At 49.1% G+C, this 17179-nt stretch overlaps 1 protein-coding gene across 3 annotated transcripts in view; it reads left to right on the top strand.

Annotated features, from left to right (window-relative positions):
• Positions 1 to 382: 382 nt before the first annotated feature.
• Positions 383 to 17179, top strand: part of DRC7 (dynein regulatory complex subunit 7) — a 35407-nt gene continuing 18610 nt past the window's right edge. The window contains exons 1-8 of one of the 3 annotated variants that reach the window (XM_010365498.2): positions 383 to 429; positions 2036 to 2165; positions 3509 to 3748; positions 4447 to 4621; positions 5720 to 5845; positions 7466 to 7660; positions 10410 to 10568; positions 12583 to 12801. In XM_010365498.2, coding sequence (XP_010363800.1) covers positions 3546 to 3748; positions 4447 to 4621; positions 5720 to 5845; positions 7466 to 7660; positions 10410 to 10568; positions 12583 to 12801 — 1077 coding nt within the window. In that variant the 5' untranslated portion in view covers positions 383 to 429; positions 2036 to 2165; positions 3509 to 3545. The remainder of the gene's footprint in view (positions 430 to 2035; positions 2166 to 3508; positions 3749 to 4446; positions 4622 to 5719; positions 5846 to 7465; positions 7661 to 10409; positions 10569 to 12582; positions 12802 to 17179) is intronic. The other 2 variants (XM_010365497.2, XM_010365499.2) reach the window with 2 other exon arrangements.

Below are 17179 nucleotides of genomic sequence, written 5' to 3'. Positions count from 1 at the left end.
CTGGCTCGCTCAGGGGAAAAGCCCTGGTTTTGCCATTTGCTAATTTTTGTGGTGTAAATAACCCCATGGCCTTTTTTTTTTTTTTTTTTTTAAGAGAGGGTTTCACCATATATTGCCCTGGCTGATTTTGAACTCATGGGATCAAAGGATTCTCCTACCTCGGCTTCCCAAAGTGCTGTGATTACAAGTGTGAGCCACTGTGCCCAGCCCTTTTAATTTTTAATAATGGCTGTGTTTCACAAACATTTTGAAAAGGTTAACAACTAGCAAGTTGATGCCACGCTATACCAGCGCAACGCAGGCCCAAGGACCCATGCAACCTGGGAAGACTACATTTCCCAGAAGCCTCCTCTCCCAGGACCGGCCTTTAGCGTCCCAGGCTGTTACCATGGAGACGGCTAACAGCTAGCGCAGGCTGTCCTCGGAGGGGTGAGGAGGGAGCAAGGGACTTGGGGTGGCTGGACCCTGTTTGGCAGGGAGAGGGCGAGGCTGGTGGCCCCCTTCTGCCTGGGGGCCTCCAGCCCTGATCTTTCTGGGGAAGTTGTTGGGGTGTGTGTGTGTGTGTGTTTATGTGTGTTGGGAGGAGGAAGTTGCTGGTGGAGAGGGGGTGCAGGAAAGGGCCTGTGGGTTGGGGCCGAATCTAGGGAACCTTGAGACAAGACTGCCTTCCCCACACTGGGCTATAGCTGAAGAGGCCACCTGTGTAGGGAATAAAGTACTGTGGGTTCTTCTCCCCAGCTCTGCCTCTGATGGTGTTCTGGGACTGACACGGTGTTCTGGGACTGACACATTGGCTTTCTCTTCATCCTACTTCTTTCCTTGCCCACCACTCCCCCACCATCCCTTCTAGCACTTCCCCATCTCACATCTCTTCTAGCCTGAGATGCACAGGTTTCACAACCAGAAATACTTGGGTTCAAATCCCAGACCTGCTACTTACTAGCTGTGACCTTAAGCAGTGCACTCAACCTCTCTGGGCCCCAGTCTTCTCATCTGCAAAGTGGGTGTCCTAGTGTCTGCCTCCCAGAATCAGTAGAGGATAAGTGAGATGATCTCCGTACAACCCTCAGCACAGGGCGTGGCACACAGTAGGTGTTCAGCAAACTGTAAGTGCCTTGTAATGGTGATGACTGCCCTCCCTGTGCTCATTCTCTCTGGGACCAAGAGGCCGACAAATGGATCTGATGACTGGGAAGTGCTGCTTGGCTAGAGGTTCTCCCCTGAGGATCTGGGGTCCTGAATGCTGTTGGCCCACCTGGGCTTGGGTGGGCTCCAGCCAGATGAGCATTTGTCCCCTCCTGAGTCCCAGAGCACAGAATGTCAGAATTGGACAGAAAATATCTGTCCTCCCTTCCTATTGTAAAGAGAAACTGAGGCACAGAAAGGAGCAGACAGTGACCCAAGGGTCCAGCAGGAGCTATTGGCAAAGCCAGGGTTTCCCCAACCGGGCTCGGTCCTGGCTGGTGGCCAGTGACTCACCTCCCTAAGAGGCGGAGGCGGCCCGCGTGGGTGTGGAGTGGGGAATGGGACCAGCCTTTATCTGCTGCTCCCTTCTGCCCTCTTGTTCCTGACTTCACCCAGGGAAGTGGGGGATGATTACAAAGCCGAGGGGATTCTGCTTTTTTCTCCTCACTACTCGCGCCCTTTGTCCTGTGGGTTTCATTTGTTTTCCTCCTCTCTGGACCCCTGTTTACTGTAAGGAAAACAGATGTTGGAGGAGAGAAATAGAAAGACCCCAGCTGGGAGGCTGCATCAGCTGGGGTGGCATTGGGCAGTGTGGATCAGGGACCCCCATAGAGGCTGACGTTTTTTATATGAGGAAAGGCTGGAGGTGGCACTCCAGTCCTCTGTGGCACCACAGCTCCCCGATCTCTTGGCCCTGCCATCCTTAGCAGGCTGCTTTAGCCCTCATCTGTGGTCACCTCATGGTCTCACCTGGACTGCCCCACCTCCCACTCTATCTCCACATTCCAGGTGGGAGGAGGAGAAGGGCAGAGGGCGCCCCGATAACTTCTGCCCACATCTCATTGGCCAGAACCACGTCACATCCCAGGCCCACCTCTAGCTACAAGAGGATCTGGGAAGCTGAGCAATTCAAACCAGGCACACTGCTGACCCCACACAACTGGGGTTCTGCCGTACAGAAGAGGAGACTGGATCTTTGGGTAGGTGACTAGCAGTACCCGCTCAGTGAGGCTCTGCTCTGTGGTCGCAGGACATATAGTGAGCACATGTGGCGTCTCTGCGTGGATCACAGAATGAAGCCTGTTCTCTGGGCCGACACAGGCCTTGGCCAAGTGAGAGCAGGCTCTGTTACCCCCACCCCCCACTTCCTGTTTGTGTGCCCTGGTGCAGGCACCTTCACTCTCTGTGCCTTGGTTCCCAATTTGGTCAGGTGAGATATCATTCACCTGCCGTCTTCATTTTTGGGTGGGTTGTAGTCCATATTACCTTACTGTTAGGATTTTCTTTAAACCAATTTATTTATTCATGTATTTATTTATTTATTATTTATTTGAGATGGAGTCTCACTCTGTTGCCCAGGCTAGAGTACAGTGGTATGATCTCAACTTACTGCAACCTCTGCCTCCCAGGTTCAAGTGATTCTCCTGCCTCAGACTCCTGAATAGCTGGGATTACAGGCATATGCCACCATGCCTGGCTAATTTTTTTGTATTTTTAGTAGAGACGGGGTTTCGCCATATTGGCCAGGCTGTTCTCGAACTCCTGACCTCAAGTGATCCACCTGCCTCGGCCTCCCAAAGTGCTGGGACTACAGGCATGAGCCACCACACACAGCCAATTCATTTATTTAAATAGGAAACTTGACAATACTATAGTAACCCCCACAGCGTTAGCAGTACTTGTCATTGCTAACTGTCAGCTGGCACAATGGCTCATGCCTGTAATCCCAGCACTTTGGGAGGCCAAAGCAGGAAGATCGCTTGAGGCCAGGAATTTGAGCCTGGGCAACATAGCCAGACCCTGTCTCTACCAAAAAAAAAAAAAAAAAATAGCCACGTGTGGTGGTGTGTGCCGTGGTCTCAGCTACTGGGGAGGCTGAGGTGGGAGGATTGCTTGAGCCTGGGAGTTTGAAGCTGCAGTGAGCCATGTTTGCGCTACCGCACTCCAAGCCTGGGTGACAGAGTGAGACCCTGTCTCAAAAAAATAAACAATTTAAAAAAGGATAACTGTCAAATACACTAAAAGCAAATTGACATGTGTCCTGCCCTGTCCTGTCCTGATGATGGCTTCCAACTGGAGGCCTGCTTTGTCTTTGTTGTAAAGGAATATTTGCCAGGATTAGAAAGGTGTTACAGATGGGGTAGCACCAAACAGAGACCTTCTCCACGTTTGAAAGGAAGTCAAAGAGGGAATCACTGCCTTCCTATGTGCTCTACACCTCCCCAAAACCATCTCCCAGGCCTCCCAGGGATGCCCTGGTGCTGTTGGTGGCTCCTGCCTGGTCTAACAGTCAGCCATGGAGTATACTTACCCTTCCCCACAGAGACATTCTGTCTCCAGACAGCCAGAGACGCTCCAGAATGGAGGTCCTGAGGGAGAAGGTGGAGGAGGAGGAGGAGGCAGAGCGGGAGGAGGCGGCCGAGCGGGCTGAATGGGCGAGGACCGAGAAAATGATGAGGCCAGTCGAGGTGCGGAAGGAGGAAACCACCTTGACACAGGAGACGCTCAGAGACCTGGAGAAGAAGCTGTCGGAGATCCAGATCCCCATCTCAGCGGAGCTCCCGTGAGTGTGGCAGGGTGGGGGCCCTGGCAAGGGCAGACCGGGGCTGGGCACAGGGAGACCCAGGCAGAGTGGTGGCGACTGGTCTGGCAGGGTGACCAGTTAAGAGTGAAGTCTTTCTGCTTTCAAATGGCCTGGGCTGAGTGTCCAAGCTCCCCCCACTAGCAGTGTGACCTTGGGCAAGTCACTCAGCTTCTCGGTGCCTCAGTGCCTTTATCTGTCTAAAAGTGCGGGTGCTGGCCGGGCGCTGTGGCTCACATCTGTAGTCCCAGCACTTTAGAAGGAAGAGGTGGGAGGATTGCTTGAGACCAGGAGTTTGAGACCAGCCCGGGCAACATAGCGAGACCCCCATCCATCTCGACAAAAAATACAAAAATTAGCCAGGCGTGGTGGTGCCTATAGTCCCAGCTACTTGGGAGGCTGAGGTGGGAGGGTCACTTAAGCCCAGGAGTTCAAGGCTGCAGTGAGCTATGACTGTGCTACCGCACTCCAGCCTGGGCAACAGAGCAAGACCTGTCTCTTAAATATCAATCAATAAATAAACAAACAAATAAATAAATAAGCAGATGTTAATGATACCTGCTTTCTCAGTAGCTGTGAGGATTAAATGAGGAAGGGATAGAGCCAATGGCAACTCAGTGGAACCAGGGCTCCTGTGTACCAGGCATGGCTTCCCTAATGCCGTCCCTCTTGTGGCACAGGGCCTTTACCAAGGACACTATTGACATCTCCAAGCTGCCTGTTTCCTACAAAACCAACACACCCAAGGAGGAACATCTGCTGCAGGTGGCAGACAACTTTTCCCGCCAGTACAGCCATCTGTGCCCGGATCGTGTGCCCCTCTTCCTGCACCCCCTGAACGAGTGTGAAGTGCCTGTAAGGCTGGCATGTTGAGGGCAGGACCAGGGAGCCTGGGGCTGGAGAGCAGAGGGCACAGGGAAGTAGGGCGGGTTCTCCAAGGGCACTGGGCCAAATCACAGACCTCCTGTGGACTGGAGTGCTTCTAGTCTGGGGGAAACATAAACTCGAATGCCAGCAGGCCTCAGCAGGCTCAGTGCAGAGTACCCTGGAGGGTGGTGGTAGCCTGGAGACCCCATGCCTCACCTAAAGAGGCAGCTGCTGATTGCTCCAGGGAAACTGCAGGTCTGGGGCTACCTGATCAAGAGGAGACTGGGGATTTGTGTGGGAGTCTCTGATTTTTAAATGCTGGCAGCTGACAAAAATGCTAAACATCGTCACGTGGGCCAAATAAAGCGGGTCTGTGGGTCCCTGTCAGCCAATGGGCAGCTGTTTCCTACCCCTTGGATGAACCCCATGTCATTCCATCTACAGATGGAGAAACTGAGGCCCAGAAAGGCTCAGACACATGCTCTGGGTCACAGACCTGGAAGGAAGAAGCCAGAGCTTAGGTTCTTATGCCTGTCCTGGTCCAGTTTGTCTTATTTCTCTGTCCTTCCCTGGACAGGCTGACCTCTGAGGCTTCAGACTGTACTGGCCACCAGCTGGCCCCAGCCCAGAACCTCTGTAGGCCCCAGGGAGAGCATCGCCCCCAGGAACCCCAGGAAACAGACCTGATCTCCTCATTCAGCCCTGACTTGCTGGGTCACCTCAGGCAGCTCTCAAGCCCGCTCTGGGCCTCAGGTGTCTCCATGATGCCCTAGGGGTTGAAGGCGGCAAAACTTCAAAGCTCTTCAAAGTCCAGATCCAGAATATGCTTGTGCTGTCTCCGGGTGCTGGCAACGTGATGGGGGCCTCCCAGTCATTGCCACTACGCCACTGATGGCTGCCATGCGCCAGATCTGGGCGTCAACTTCCCAGCCAAGGGCTGCTCTGCCACCCCAGGGCATGTGGGCCTGGCCTTCCGCATTTGCTCGGGCCTCTAGGGTCCCCCTGTGGATTCGGAGAAGGCCCCAACACTGGATCTCAGAGATTTTTACTGCCATGACCCCACTGGCACCATCTCTTTCCTTGCAGAAGTTCGTGAGCACAACCCTCCGGCCCACACTGATGCCCTACCCCGAGCTCTACAACTGGGACAGCTGCGCCCAGTTTGTCTCTGACTTCCTCACCATGGTGCCCTTGCCTGACCCCCTCAAGCCGGTAAGTGCCACTCACAGGCTGCATGCCTGAGCCCACTAGGACTAAGATGGTGTGAGAAACAAACTCACCCATCCAAACCCAAAGAATGGAGTTAGAGGCCAGGCACGGCAAGGTGGGCGGATCACAAGGTCAGGAGTTTGAGACCTGCCTGACCAACATGGTGAAACCTCGTCTCTACTACAAATACAAAAATTAGTGGGGTGTAGTGGCGTGTGCCTGTAATCCTAGCTACTGGGGAGGCTGAGGCAGGATAATCACTTGAACCTGGGAAGTGGAGGTTGCAGTGAGCCGAGATGGCGCCATTGCACTCTAGCCTGAGTGACAAGAGCAAAATTCCCATCTCAAAAAAAAAAAAAAAAAAAAAGACATAGAGACCTGGAGAACAGTGAAAGTAAGACTTTTAATGATGGTCTTGCAAGATTGGGTGTCAGAGAGACAGACACACCCAGCACAGTTGTAACAAGCAATTTATCCCCTAGTGCACAGGTCCCTCCCCTGGTTCTTCACAGGCTAAGTACTATGGGATCACAATCTTCACAGACATCGCCTATTGATTGTTAGGCAGGGGCTTTAGGTGTTTTTTCTAGGGTTGTTTTGCGGCATTTTGTTGCAACCCACAATGCATTGCAATCCTAGTTCGCTCAGGGGCTCTTTAAGTATTTGACTTACGACCTAGGTAACTGGGCAAGCTGATAAGAACAGACAAAGCCAACTATTTTGCAGACTAGTAAACTTTCATCTTAGGCTAAACTTTTTTGGTTTGAGTGAGGGCAGCTAAGGCAGTAGGTAAAGCGGAGGAAGGAGGAGGCTGACAAACAGGCTTTGGCTATTCAAGCAGGGGCCTAGTATATCCTGGGTTTTTATTTTTGGTAGTTTGCTGACCTAAGCAGATTCAAGGCACTTTTCCTTGGAAACTGATCACTGTGTACATTATTTCCTTCAATGGGATGCCAGGCATGGTCTGGGAAAAGGAAGTTCAGCCAGACTCAGGGCATAGCCTCTCAGGGCCCTAAGGGCAAACAGGCCCAGAGAGAGACAGCCACTTGCCTGAGGACACACAGCAAGCCTGGGCTTCTGGTTCCCACCTGTTTTCTCCTTTGCGTTCAGAGCTTCCCTGCCATGGCTTCAAGAGGTGCAGGAAAGAGAAGGGAGGCCTGGCTACCCATGGCCCTAATCCCATCTTTGGGCTTCTGGTCAACTCCATCAGCTTCTCCTTCAGAATAGAGGGAGGGAGGAAGAAAGGGCAAGATCAACAGTGGAGAACTGATAAAGGGAGGAGGAGGAAAGGTAGGGATCAAAGGAAAGGGGAACATTGGAGCGAAACAGTAAACTAACCAATCAGAGGGCATTAGATCAGACACTTCTACAGTCCAAAAGGTTTTCTCTATCAGCAAGTCCATAGCCCCTTCAAATGACAGGCAAATGTGAATGGCATGGTGTCTGGTTTTCATTCCATTCTTAGCAGGCTCCCTGACCCCACAAGGGTTAGGGGCCCAAAGCAGGTCCAGCCTGTGCATTGGTCCTGGCTCCCCGCCCTGACAGGTGGTGGGCTGTGACCGGTGGGGAGGACAGGCTGGGGCAGTGGAGCCCCAGCTGTGCTGACCGTCCCACTATGACCAGCCCTCGCACCTGTACTCCTCGACCACTGTGCTCAAGTACCAGAAGGGGAACTGCTTTGACTTCAGCACGCTGCTCTGCTCCATGCTCATTGGCTCCGGCTATGATGCTTACTGCGTCAACGGCTACGGCTCGCTGGACCTGTGCCACATGGACCTGACGCGGGAGGTGTGCCCACTCACTGTGAAGCCCAAGGAGGTATGGTCGGGCTCGAGCTGCCTGGGTTTCCCAAAGGATGCACATTCCCGGTGCTGTCGTGCCATTCTTAGAGACATCCATCCCTGCCGCCTCATCCCCAGCCCTGGCCACATGGACAGAGATCCCTCACGACCAGCCCTTCCACTGCCCTGGAGTTCATATTTCAAACCACCAGTGATTTATGTCCTCAATGTCTTAACACATCCAGCCCAGTTTTCCAAGCTGGCTGTTCTTCTCTGTCTGTTGTAACTCAGTTTTCAGTTACTATGCTCCCTGCTTGGTAAATTTTATGAATGCCACATAGCTTATATCTTAAGTCAAACGATTCCAAATTTACCCTATGCATTTGATAAAAATCCAGCCAGCCATTTTTATATAAGAAAATAGGCTGGGTGTGGTAGCTCACGCCTGTAATCCCTGCACTTTGGGAGTCCGAGGCAAGTGAATCACTTGAGGTCAGGAGTTTGAGACCAGCCTGGCCAACAAGGTGAAACCCCGTCTCTACCAAAAATACAAAAAAATTAGCCAGGCATGGTGGCATGTGCCTGTAGTCCCAGTTACTCAGGAGGCTGAGACAGGAGAATCACTTGAACCTGGGAGGTAAAGGCTGCAGTAAACTGAGATTGTGTCACTGCACTCCAGCCTGGGTGACAGAGCAAGACTCCATCTTAAATAATAAATAAAAAATAACAGACAAGTGGACAGACATTTGGTTCTCAGTTCCACACTCCTGAGGTAAAAAGCCCCCCACCACCCTGCTTTTTTTTTTGAGATGGGGTCTCTCCTACTCTGTCACCCAAAGCTGGAGTGCAGTGGCGTGATCTCAGCCCACTGCAACCTCAGCCTCCCAAGTGGCTGAGACTACAGGCATGTACCACGACGGCCAGCTAATTTTGTTTGTTTTTCATAGGTTCTCACTATGTTGTCCAGACTCGTTGTGAACTCCTGGACTCAAGCAATCATCCCGCCTCAGCCTTCCAAAGTGCTGGGATTATAGGCATGAGCCAAGGTGCCTGGCCCTCAGGCCCCTTTTTAATAACAAAAAAAAAAAAAAGAAGAAAAAAAAGAAAATCACCAACCCTTTAGTGGCTGGTGGCTGTGTTTTTAGATTTGCTCATTAAGAATTCCATAAGGACCAGAGGCTGCTACAGACACAAGAAACACTCTGAAATGAATATCAGAATCACAAATGCATCTCTTTACATTTAGACAATAGTCATACTACAAACAGAAAATGCTCTTCATGAGGTGATTAATTCCAGGACTCTGGGATCAGGGTCAGGCTCCCGTGGGTGTCTGCAGCTTGGGGATGGGGATCCAGGGGCCTGAGGCACCCAGCAGGATCACCGTGTAGCTGTGTTATACTTGGGTGAGCACCCAGGGACCCCAGGGTGGGTGCTCTGGTGGGAGAAGGGCGAGACAGAAGGGGAGGCACAAGAAGAGCCTTGCTCTCTCAGGCCTGCCTCCCCAAGAGAAGATGGAGCATGAGCTCCGCCATGGCTTTTGGCTTCAAAAGCCTCAGGCTGGGTGCGGTGGCTCATACCTGTAATCTCAGCATTTTGGGAGGCTGAGGCAGGTGGACCACTTGAGCCCAGGAGTTCCAGACCAGCCTGGCCAACATGGCAAAACCCCATCTCTACTAAAATATAAAAATTAGCTGGGCGTGGTGGTACGTGCCTGTAAACCCAGCTACTCCGGAGGCTGAGCCAGGAGAATCGCTTGAACCTGGGAGGTGGAGGTTGCAGTGAGCTGAGATTGCACCATTGCACTCCAGCCTGGGTAACAGAGGGATACTCTGGCTCCAAAAAAAAGAAAAAAAGAAAAAAGGAACCTCTGAGCTCCCACCCAGGCATCTCAGCCCTCTCAGCTCAGCCAAAAGCTTAATGATTAATGTTGTATCAATAACAAAACAGATGCAGAGAATTTTCGGGTTTAAAATCCACTTTTATGTCCATTGCGCTCGTTGCTCCCCATGATGGCCCAGTGTGGTAGGTATTGTCACTCTTATTTTACAGATAAGTATGTTGATGAAATCAAAAGGTAACATAATGTGGCCAAAGTTACACAGTGGGAAAATGGAGACTCAGGAACTGAAGCCCGGGTCAGGTGAACTTGAAACCCTGGAGATTCACTATTTCTCCTTCATAACTATCATAGGCCCACTTCTGCAGCCTCTGCAGTGCACTTTCCTGGGAATACTTCTTACCACCTAGCACATATTTGTACACACACAAGTGTACTCGTGTACACACACACATACACACACAGAGTTTATTCTCATTCCTGGCCCAGCAAATTCTTAAAGTCAACATATGAGGCCCTCTGATGACAAGATCTGAAAAATCCAACTCCTGACAATTCTCCCCACTTCTGGATCAGACCTAGGTCACAGCTAGGATGGGTGGTAAGGATTGAAGAGGAGAAAGCCACACCTCCTGAGCTCTTGGCCCTGACAGGTACCTCCCTTGGGCATTTTTTCTATCTTCACTTCTCAGAAAGAGGCTGGGGAGAAAGTTGCTATTATTCTCACATCATGAACCTGAGATTCAGAGAGGTGAGAGGACCTCCCAAGGTCAAGGAGCTGGAGCTGGGGCTCCCTCTGCATTTAGGGCCAGAAAGGCCACAGGCTACAGGAGTAGCTGCCATCCCCTGGTCCGAGGGACTGGCTGGGCAGGTCTCACCTCTTGGAGTTGCATGTGTGAAGGGGGGATGCAGGGCCACTGACTCTTCCTCTTCTTTTGGGTGACAGACCATCAAGAGTGAGGAAAAGGTTCTGCCTAAGAAGTACACCATCAGACCCCCCAGGGACCTGTGCAGCAGGTTTGAGCAGGAGCAAGAGGTAAAGAAGCAGCAGGAGATCAGAGCCCAGGAGAAGAAGCAGCTGAGGGAGGAGGAGGAGCGCCTCATGGTGGGTCCTCAGCCTCAAACCCCTGGGCTCAGCTATCGAGAAATGACTGCTAGGGATGGGAAAAGAGGCACAAGTCATGGAAGGGATGTGTGTATGGATCCCCCAACTAGGTCCACCTCACAATCACCCCCGACCTCTACCCGGCCCTGCAGGAATCTCCCACTGGTGGTCAGCCAGCTTCTCATGATGGACTCCTAACATCAGGGCACTGTACTGCCTGGGGTAGCCCATTCTATGCTAGGCAGCTCTGGTGTCCTCTTTGCTTTAGACTCTTACTGGGGATATACCTGCATACACTCTCCCATCCATTCATCCTCCTGTCTCTCCTCCCATCCATCCTCCCATCCATCTTCCCATCTGCCCATCCATCCATCCATCCTCCCATTCATCCTCCGATCTCTTCTCCCATCCATCCTTCCATCCATCCTCCCATCCATCTATCCATCCATCCATCCTTCCATCCATCCATCCTCCCACCTATCCTCCCATACATCCATCTTCCCACCCATCCTCCCATCCATCCATCCTCCCATTTCTCCTCCCATCCATCATCTTCCCATCCATCTATCCTGTCATCCATCCTCCGATCTCTCCTCCCATCCATCCTCCCATCCATCCTCCCACCATCCTCCCATCCATCCATCCTCCCATCTATCCACCCTCTTACCCACCTATTCTCCCATCCATCCATTGTCCTGCTCCATCCTCCCATCCATTCTCCCATCCATCCTCCCATCCATTCTCCCATCCATCCTCCCATCCATCCATCCATCCTCCCATCCATCCATCCTCCCAACCATCCATCCTCCCATCCATCCATCCTCCCATCCATTCATCCTCCCACCATCCTCCCATCCCTCTATCCTCCCATTTCTCCTCCCATTCATCCGTCCTCCCATCCATCCATCCTCTCACCCATCCTTCCATCCTTCCATCCATCCATCTTCCCTTCCACCCATCCTCCCCTCCGTCCATCCTCCCATCCATCCATCCTCTCACCTATCCTCCCATTTATCCATCCTCCCATCCATCCTCCCACCATCCTCCCATCCATCCATCCTCCCATCTGTCCATCCTCCCATCCATCCATCCTCTCATCTATCCATCCTTCCCATCCACCCATCCTCCCATCCATCCTCCCATCCATCCTTCCATCCATCCTCCCACCATCCTCCCATCCATCCATCCTCCCATTTCTCCTCCCATCCATCCATCCTCCCATCCATCCATCCTCTCACCCATCCATCCATCCATCCTCCCATCCACCCATCCATCCATCCTCCCATCCTTGCATCCATCCATCCATCCATCTTCCCATCCACCCATCCATCCTCCCATCCACCCATCCTCCCATCCATCCATCCTCTCATCCTCCCATCCACCCATCCTTCCATCCATCATCCCATCCATCCATCCTCCCATCCATCCATCCTCCTATCCATCCATCCTCCCATCCATCCATCCTCCTATCCATCTGTCCTGCCATCAGTTCTCTCATCCGTCCTGCCAGCCATCCTTCCACCCATCTCCCATCTCTTCTTTCAACTCCACACTCCTATCCTTCCTCCAATCCTCTTTCCCCCCTCCCTTCTTTCCTTTCCTTCCATGGAGTATTCCTTGAGCTTCTCTTCTGGTCCAGACCTATTTATACATAACAATGAACAACAGGACAGTCACAGTTCTCGCAGAGGGAGGCAGATAAGGAAGCTGCTTGGTCTCCCATTTCCTTTCTGTGGATGAAACTTCACCCAAAGTCACAACATATAAAGCCAGTAACCCCCAGATGCCCAGTGCCCCAAAGAGTCCAATTTGTAAACCACAGATCTAGTCAGACTCTCCCATTGTTTTGATTTTACAAATGGGCTCAGCGGTTGGGTGATGGGAGATGAGGTGGGCCATCACACTCCAGTTGATGGTGCCATCTGCATCAGAGCCCAGCCCCAGGGAGATGTCTGGGCCCCTGACACTCCTCTTCCAGCCATCTGACTCATAGTCACTCACCTTTCCTTGGCAGGAGGCGGAGAAGGCAAAGCCGGATGCCCTGCACGGCCTGCGGGTGCACTCCTGGGTCCTTGTGTTATCAGGGAAGCGCGAAGTGCCTGAGAACTTCTTCATTGACGCATTCACAGGACATAGCTACAGCACCCAGGACGAGCGCTTCCTGGGCATCGAAAGCCTCTGGAACCACAAGAACTACTGGATCAACATGCAGGATTGCTGGAACTGCTGCAAGGTGCCTGGGGAAGGGGAGCTGGGGGGGCGTGGCAAGCACAATGCAGGTGACAGGAATAGAGGGAAGCGATGGCAGCCAGACCTTGGGGAGAGCGAGACACCAGGCCACGAGGGCTTTGAACCTTCTCCATAGCTGAGTCTCCATGGCCCACTCCCTTGCCCATGAATAATCATTCTGATACGATTATTGTCTCTCCTGATTTGTGTATCCTTCTAAAATGTGGATTGTTTGCATTTTTAAAAAACTCTATATTGAAGTGTAACCTACATACAGAAAAGTGCACTCATCCCACGCATACATACAGTTCAATGAAATTCCACAAATTGAACACACCTTGGTTTCCTACACCCAGATCAAGAGATAGAACATTGGCCGAACCCCAGAAAGTCCCTTTGTACAATTACTATCTTGCCCCAAATGTATTTTTAACTTTTGTATGTGACACTGGTACGCACACGCACCTACAAGAGGATACAGAGGAGGTCACGATCCTAAGTGTACATGTCATTGAATTATCACACACTGAACACACATATGTAGCCAGGACCAGCATAAGCCCCCTCATGTCCCCTCCTGGCCACCAACCCCACCATCGTCCCCAGAGTTAAGCACTACCTTGACTTCTAGCAACATCCATTAGTTTCATCTGTTTTTGGAGTTTACATCAGTTGAATCACACAGTGATTCAATACTCTTATGCCTGGATTCCTTCACTAATGGTTATGTTTATGAAATTCATTATGGTTTTTTGTGTGGTTTGTTGATTTTCATTTTTTATTACTTTTCCATTATTTGAATACACCAGAACTTATTTGTCCTTTCTACAGTTGCACATTGAGACTGTGTCCAGTTTGGGACTATTTTGAATAGTGCCGCCATGAACATTTGTATACATGTATTTCGGTGAACACATATACATATTTCTGTTGGGTAACTACTGAGGGGTGGAATTGCTGGGTCACAGGGTGGGCATGTGCTCAGTTTTAGTAGATACTGCCCGATTTCTCAAGTGATTGCATCCATTTACACTCCCACCAGCAATGTATGAGGGTTCTCGGAGCTCCATCCACATCCTTGCCAATGCTGGATACTTTCTTTTCCATTTTAGCTGTTGTAGTGGACATGTATTGCACTGTGGTTTTATTTAATGCAATTGATTTTTGGCTGGGTGCGGGGGCTCACACCTGTAATGCCAGCACTTTGTGAGGCCGAGAAGGGTAGATCACTTGAAGTCAGGAGTTCGAGAACAGCCTGACCAACATGGTGAAACCCTGTCTCTACTAAAAATAAAAAAAATAGCCCAGTGTGGTGGTGGGCACCTGTAATCCCAGCTACTTGGGAGGCTGAGACAGGAGAATTGCTTGAACCCGGGAGGTGGAGGTCGTAGTGAGCCTGTATCGTGCCACTGCACTCCAGCCTGGGAGACAGAGCGAGACTCTGTCTCAAAAAAAAAAAAAGCAATTGCTTTTTACAAACTGTTCACATATCCAGTAAGTTTTAAACCTACTTATTCATTTTAAAATTTAATCTGTAAAGACTTTGGGATTTTCTGCATACACAATCAGTCCTACAGCTGAATGACGGCTGTTGTATTTATTTTTAATCCTTATACTTTTTCATTTCTTTTTCTTGTTTTATTTCTCTGGTTAGTACATCCAGTATAATGTCAAATTAAAGTGGGGATTCTGAATATCCTGTCTCAGTCCTGATTCACAAGTAAAGCCTTAGTATCATAACATTTCACTTTTATCTTAACTGTAGGGTTTTTATAGCTAGCTACCCTTTAACTAAGGGATTTCTTTCTGTTTACTAGCAGTTTTTAATCAAACAAAATTTGTTTATATCAAATTTTTTTCATCTATTAAATGATCATAATTTTTTCTTCTATTAACTGGTAAATTAGACTGTGTTCCCCCCCTTTTTTAAGTTGAGGTGTAATTGACATAACATAAATCCACTAAAGTGCACAAGTTAGTGGCTTTTGGTGTATTTACAAGACTGTGCAACTATCACCACTATCTAATTCCAGAATTTTTTCATCACCCCAAAAGAAGATTTTTATTTTTTGTGACAGGGCCTTCCTTTGTTGACCAGGCTGGAGTGCAGTGATGCGATCATGGCTCACTTCAACCTCAACCTCTGGGCTCAAGCAATTCTTCCACCTCAGCCTCCCGAGTAGGTGGGACTACAGGCATGTGCCACTATGCCCAGCTAATTTTTGTATTTTTTATAGAGACAAAAAATTGGTTTTGCCATGTTGCCCAGATTGGTCTCAAGCAATCCAACCATCTTGGCCTCCCGAAGTGCTGGGATCACACGTTTGAACCACCGTCCCATGCCCTGAAAAGAAGATTGTGACTGAGATTATATTGGATCCATAGATCAATTGAGAGAGAACTGTTTTATCAACAATATTGAATTTTTCACCCATGAACATGGTATCTCTCTTCAGTTATTTAAGTCTTTTAAAATTTCTGTCAGCAACATTTTGTAGGTTTCGGTGTACAGTTCCTGCACATCTTTTGTCAGATTTATTCCTAAATATTTCACTTTTTGATGCTATGATTTTTTTTAAATTTCAACTTCTGACTATTCTTTGCTAGTGAATAGAAATGCAATTGATTTTTACATATTGATTTTCTATCCTGAAATCTTCCCAAATTAACTGATTTGTCCTAATAGCCTTTGTGTGGATTCCATCAATTTTTATATAGATAATTATGTTATCTGTGAATAAAAACAGTTGTACTTCTTTTCCAACCTGGATGCTTTTCTTGCCTTATCACACTGGCTAGAATCACCAGTAAATATTAAATAGAAGTGATGAAAGCACACCTGTTTATTCCTGATCTTAGGGAGAGAATTTAGTCTCATACTATTAAGTATAGTATTAGCCACAGGTTTCTCTTATTGGTTCCCTTTATGAAATAAAGGAAGTTTTTCTCTAGTCCTAGTTTGCTGAGACTTTTTTCAGAAATAGATGCTAGATTTTTGTCAAATACTTTTTCTGAATCTATTGATATTATTATGATTTTTCTTTTTTAGTCTATCTACATGGTAAGTTACTTGGATTGATTTTTGAATGTTAGACTAATCATGCATTCCTGGGATAAACCTCATTTCATTAGGATGGTTTAATCATTTAAATATTATTAGTTTTGAACTGAAAATTTTGCTTAGAATTTCTGCATCTTTGTTGAAGAGAGATACTGTTCTGTAGTTTTCTTAGAATATCTTTGCCAGGTTTTGGTATCACAGTAATGCTGGTCTCGTGGAATGAGTTGGGAAGTTTCCCTTTTCTTCAGTTTTCTGGATGAGTTTCTGTAGAATTGGCATGATTTCTTTTGTACATGTTTGCTGGATTCTGCAAGTGAAGCCATCTGTGGCTGGAATTTTCTTTGTGGAAGGGTTTTAAGGTACAAATTCAATAGGGATATTCAGGTTATTTCTTTTTGAATGATCTTTGGTGTTCATATCTCTCAAGAAATTTGTGCATTTGTTTTCAAATTTGTTATTATAAAGTGTTCAAAATAGCTCCTTATTTTCCTTCTAATATGTTAGAGTCTCTAGTGACATTACCCCATTCATTCTTAATATTGGTAATGTGTGTGTCTCTCTTTTTCTCCTGTCAGTCTGGTTAGAGGTTTGTCAGTTTTGTCGGTCTTGACGTAGGGGCAGGCCCCAAAATCAGGGCTTTGCCAGTGAGGATTCGTGGCTTTTTCCAGGAAATAATTCAAGGGCAAGCTGGTGGTGTTACAGGCAATTTTTCTTGAAGTGGCAGCGTACGGCAGCAGCAGACGGGCTGCTCCTTGTGGAGCAGGGCTACCCCATGGGCAGTGTGCCCAGATTGTAACCACCCAAGGGACCCACCTTGCCCGCTGCCTAGACAAAGCTGATTCAAGTCTGGGGAATTGCAATAGAGAAAGAGTAATTCATGCAGAGCTGGCTGTGTGGGAGACCAGAGTTTTATTATTACTCAAATCAGTCTCCCATAGCATTCTTGCATTCAGGGAGCAGAGTTTTGAGGGACAACTTGGTGGGTTGGGGGAGGCCAGTGAACCAGGAGTGCTGATTGGTCAGAGATGAAATCATAGAAAATCAAAGCTGTCTTCTTGCACCAAGTCTGTTCCTGGGTAGGGGTCACAAGATCAGATAAGCCAGTTTATCCATCTGGTGGTGCCAGCTGAGCCATCAAGTGCAGGGTCTGCAAAATATCTCAAGCACTGATCTTAGGAGCAGTTTAGGGAAGGTCAGAATCTCGTAGCCTCCAGCTGCATGATTCCTAAACCATAATTTCTAATCTTGTGGCTAATGTTAGTCCTACAAAGTCAATCTAGTTCCCTAGGCAAGAAGGCAGTCTGCTTTGGGAAAGGGCTAT

The sequence above is a fragment of the Rhinopithecus roxellana genome, chromosome 20 (assembly GCF_007565055.1).
Source record: "Rhinopithecus roxellana isolate Shanxi Qingling chromosome 20, ASM756505v1, whole genome shotgun sequence".
NCBI lineage: Eukaryota > Metazoa > Chordata > Mammalia > Primates > Cercopithecidae > Rhinopithecus > Rhinopithecus roxellana.
The sequence above is the reverse complement of the archived record's forward strand: the minus strand, read 5'-3'. Positions and strand labels throughout refer to the sequence as shown.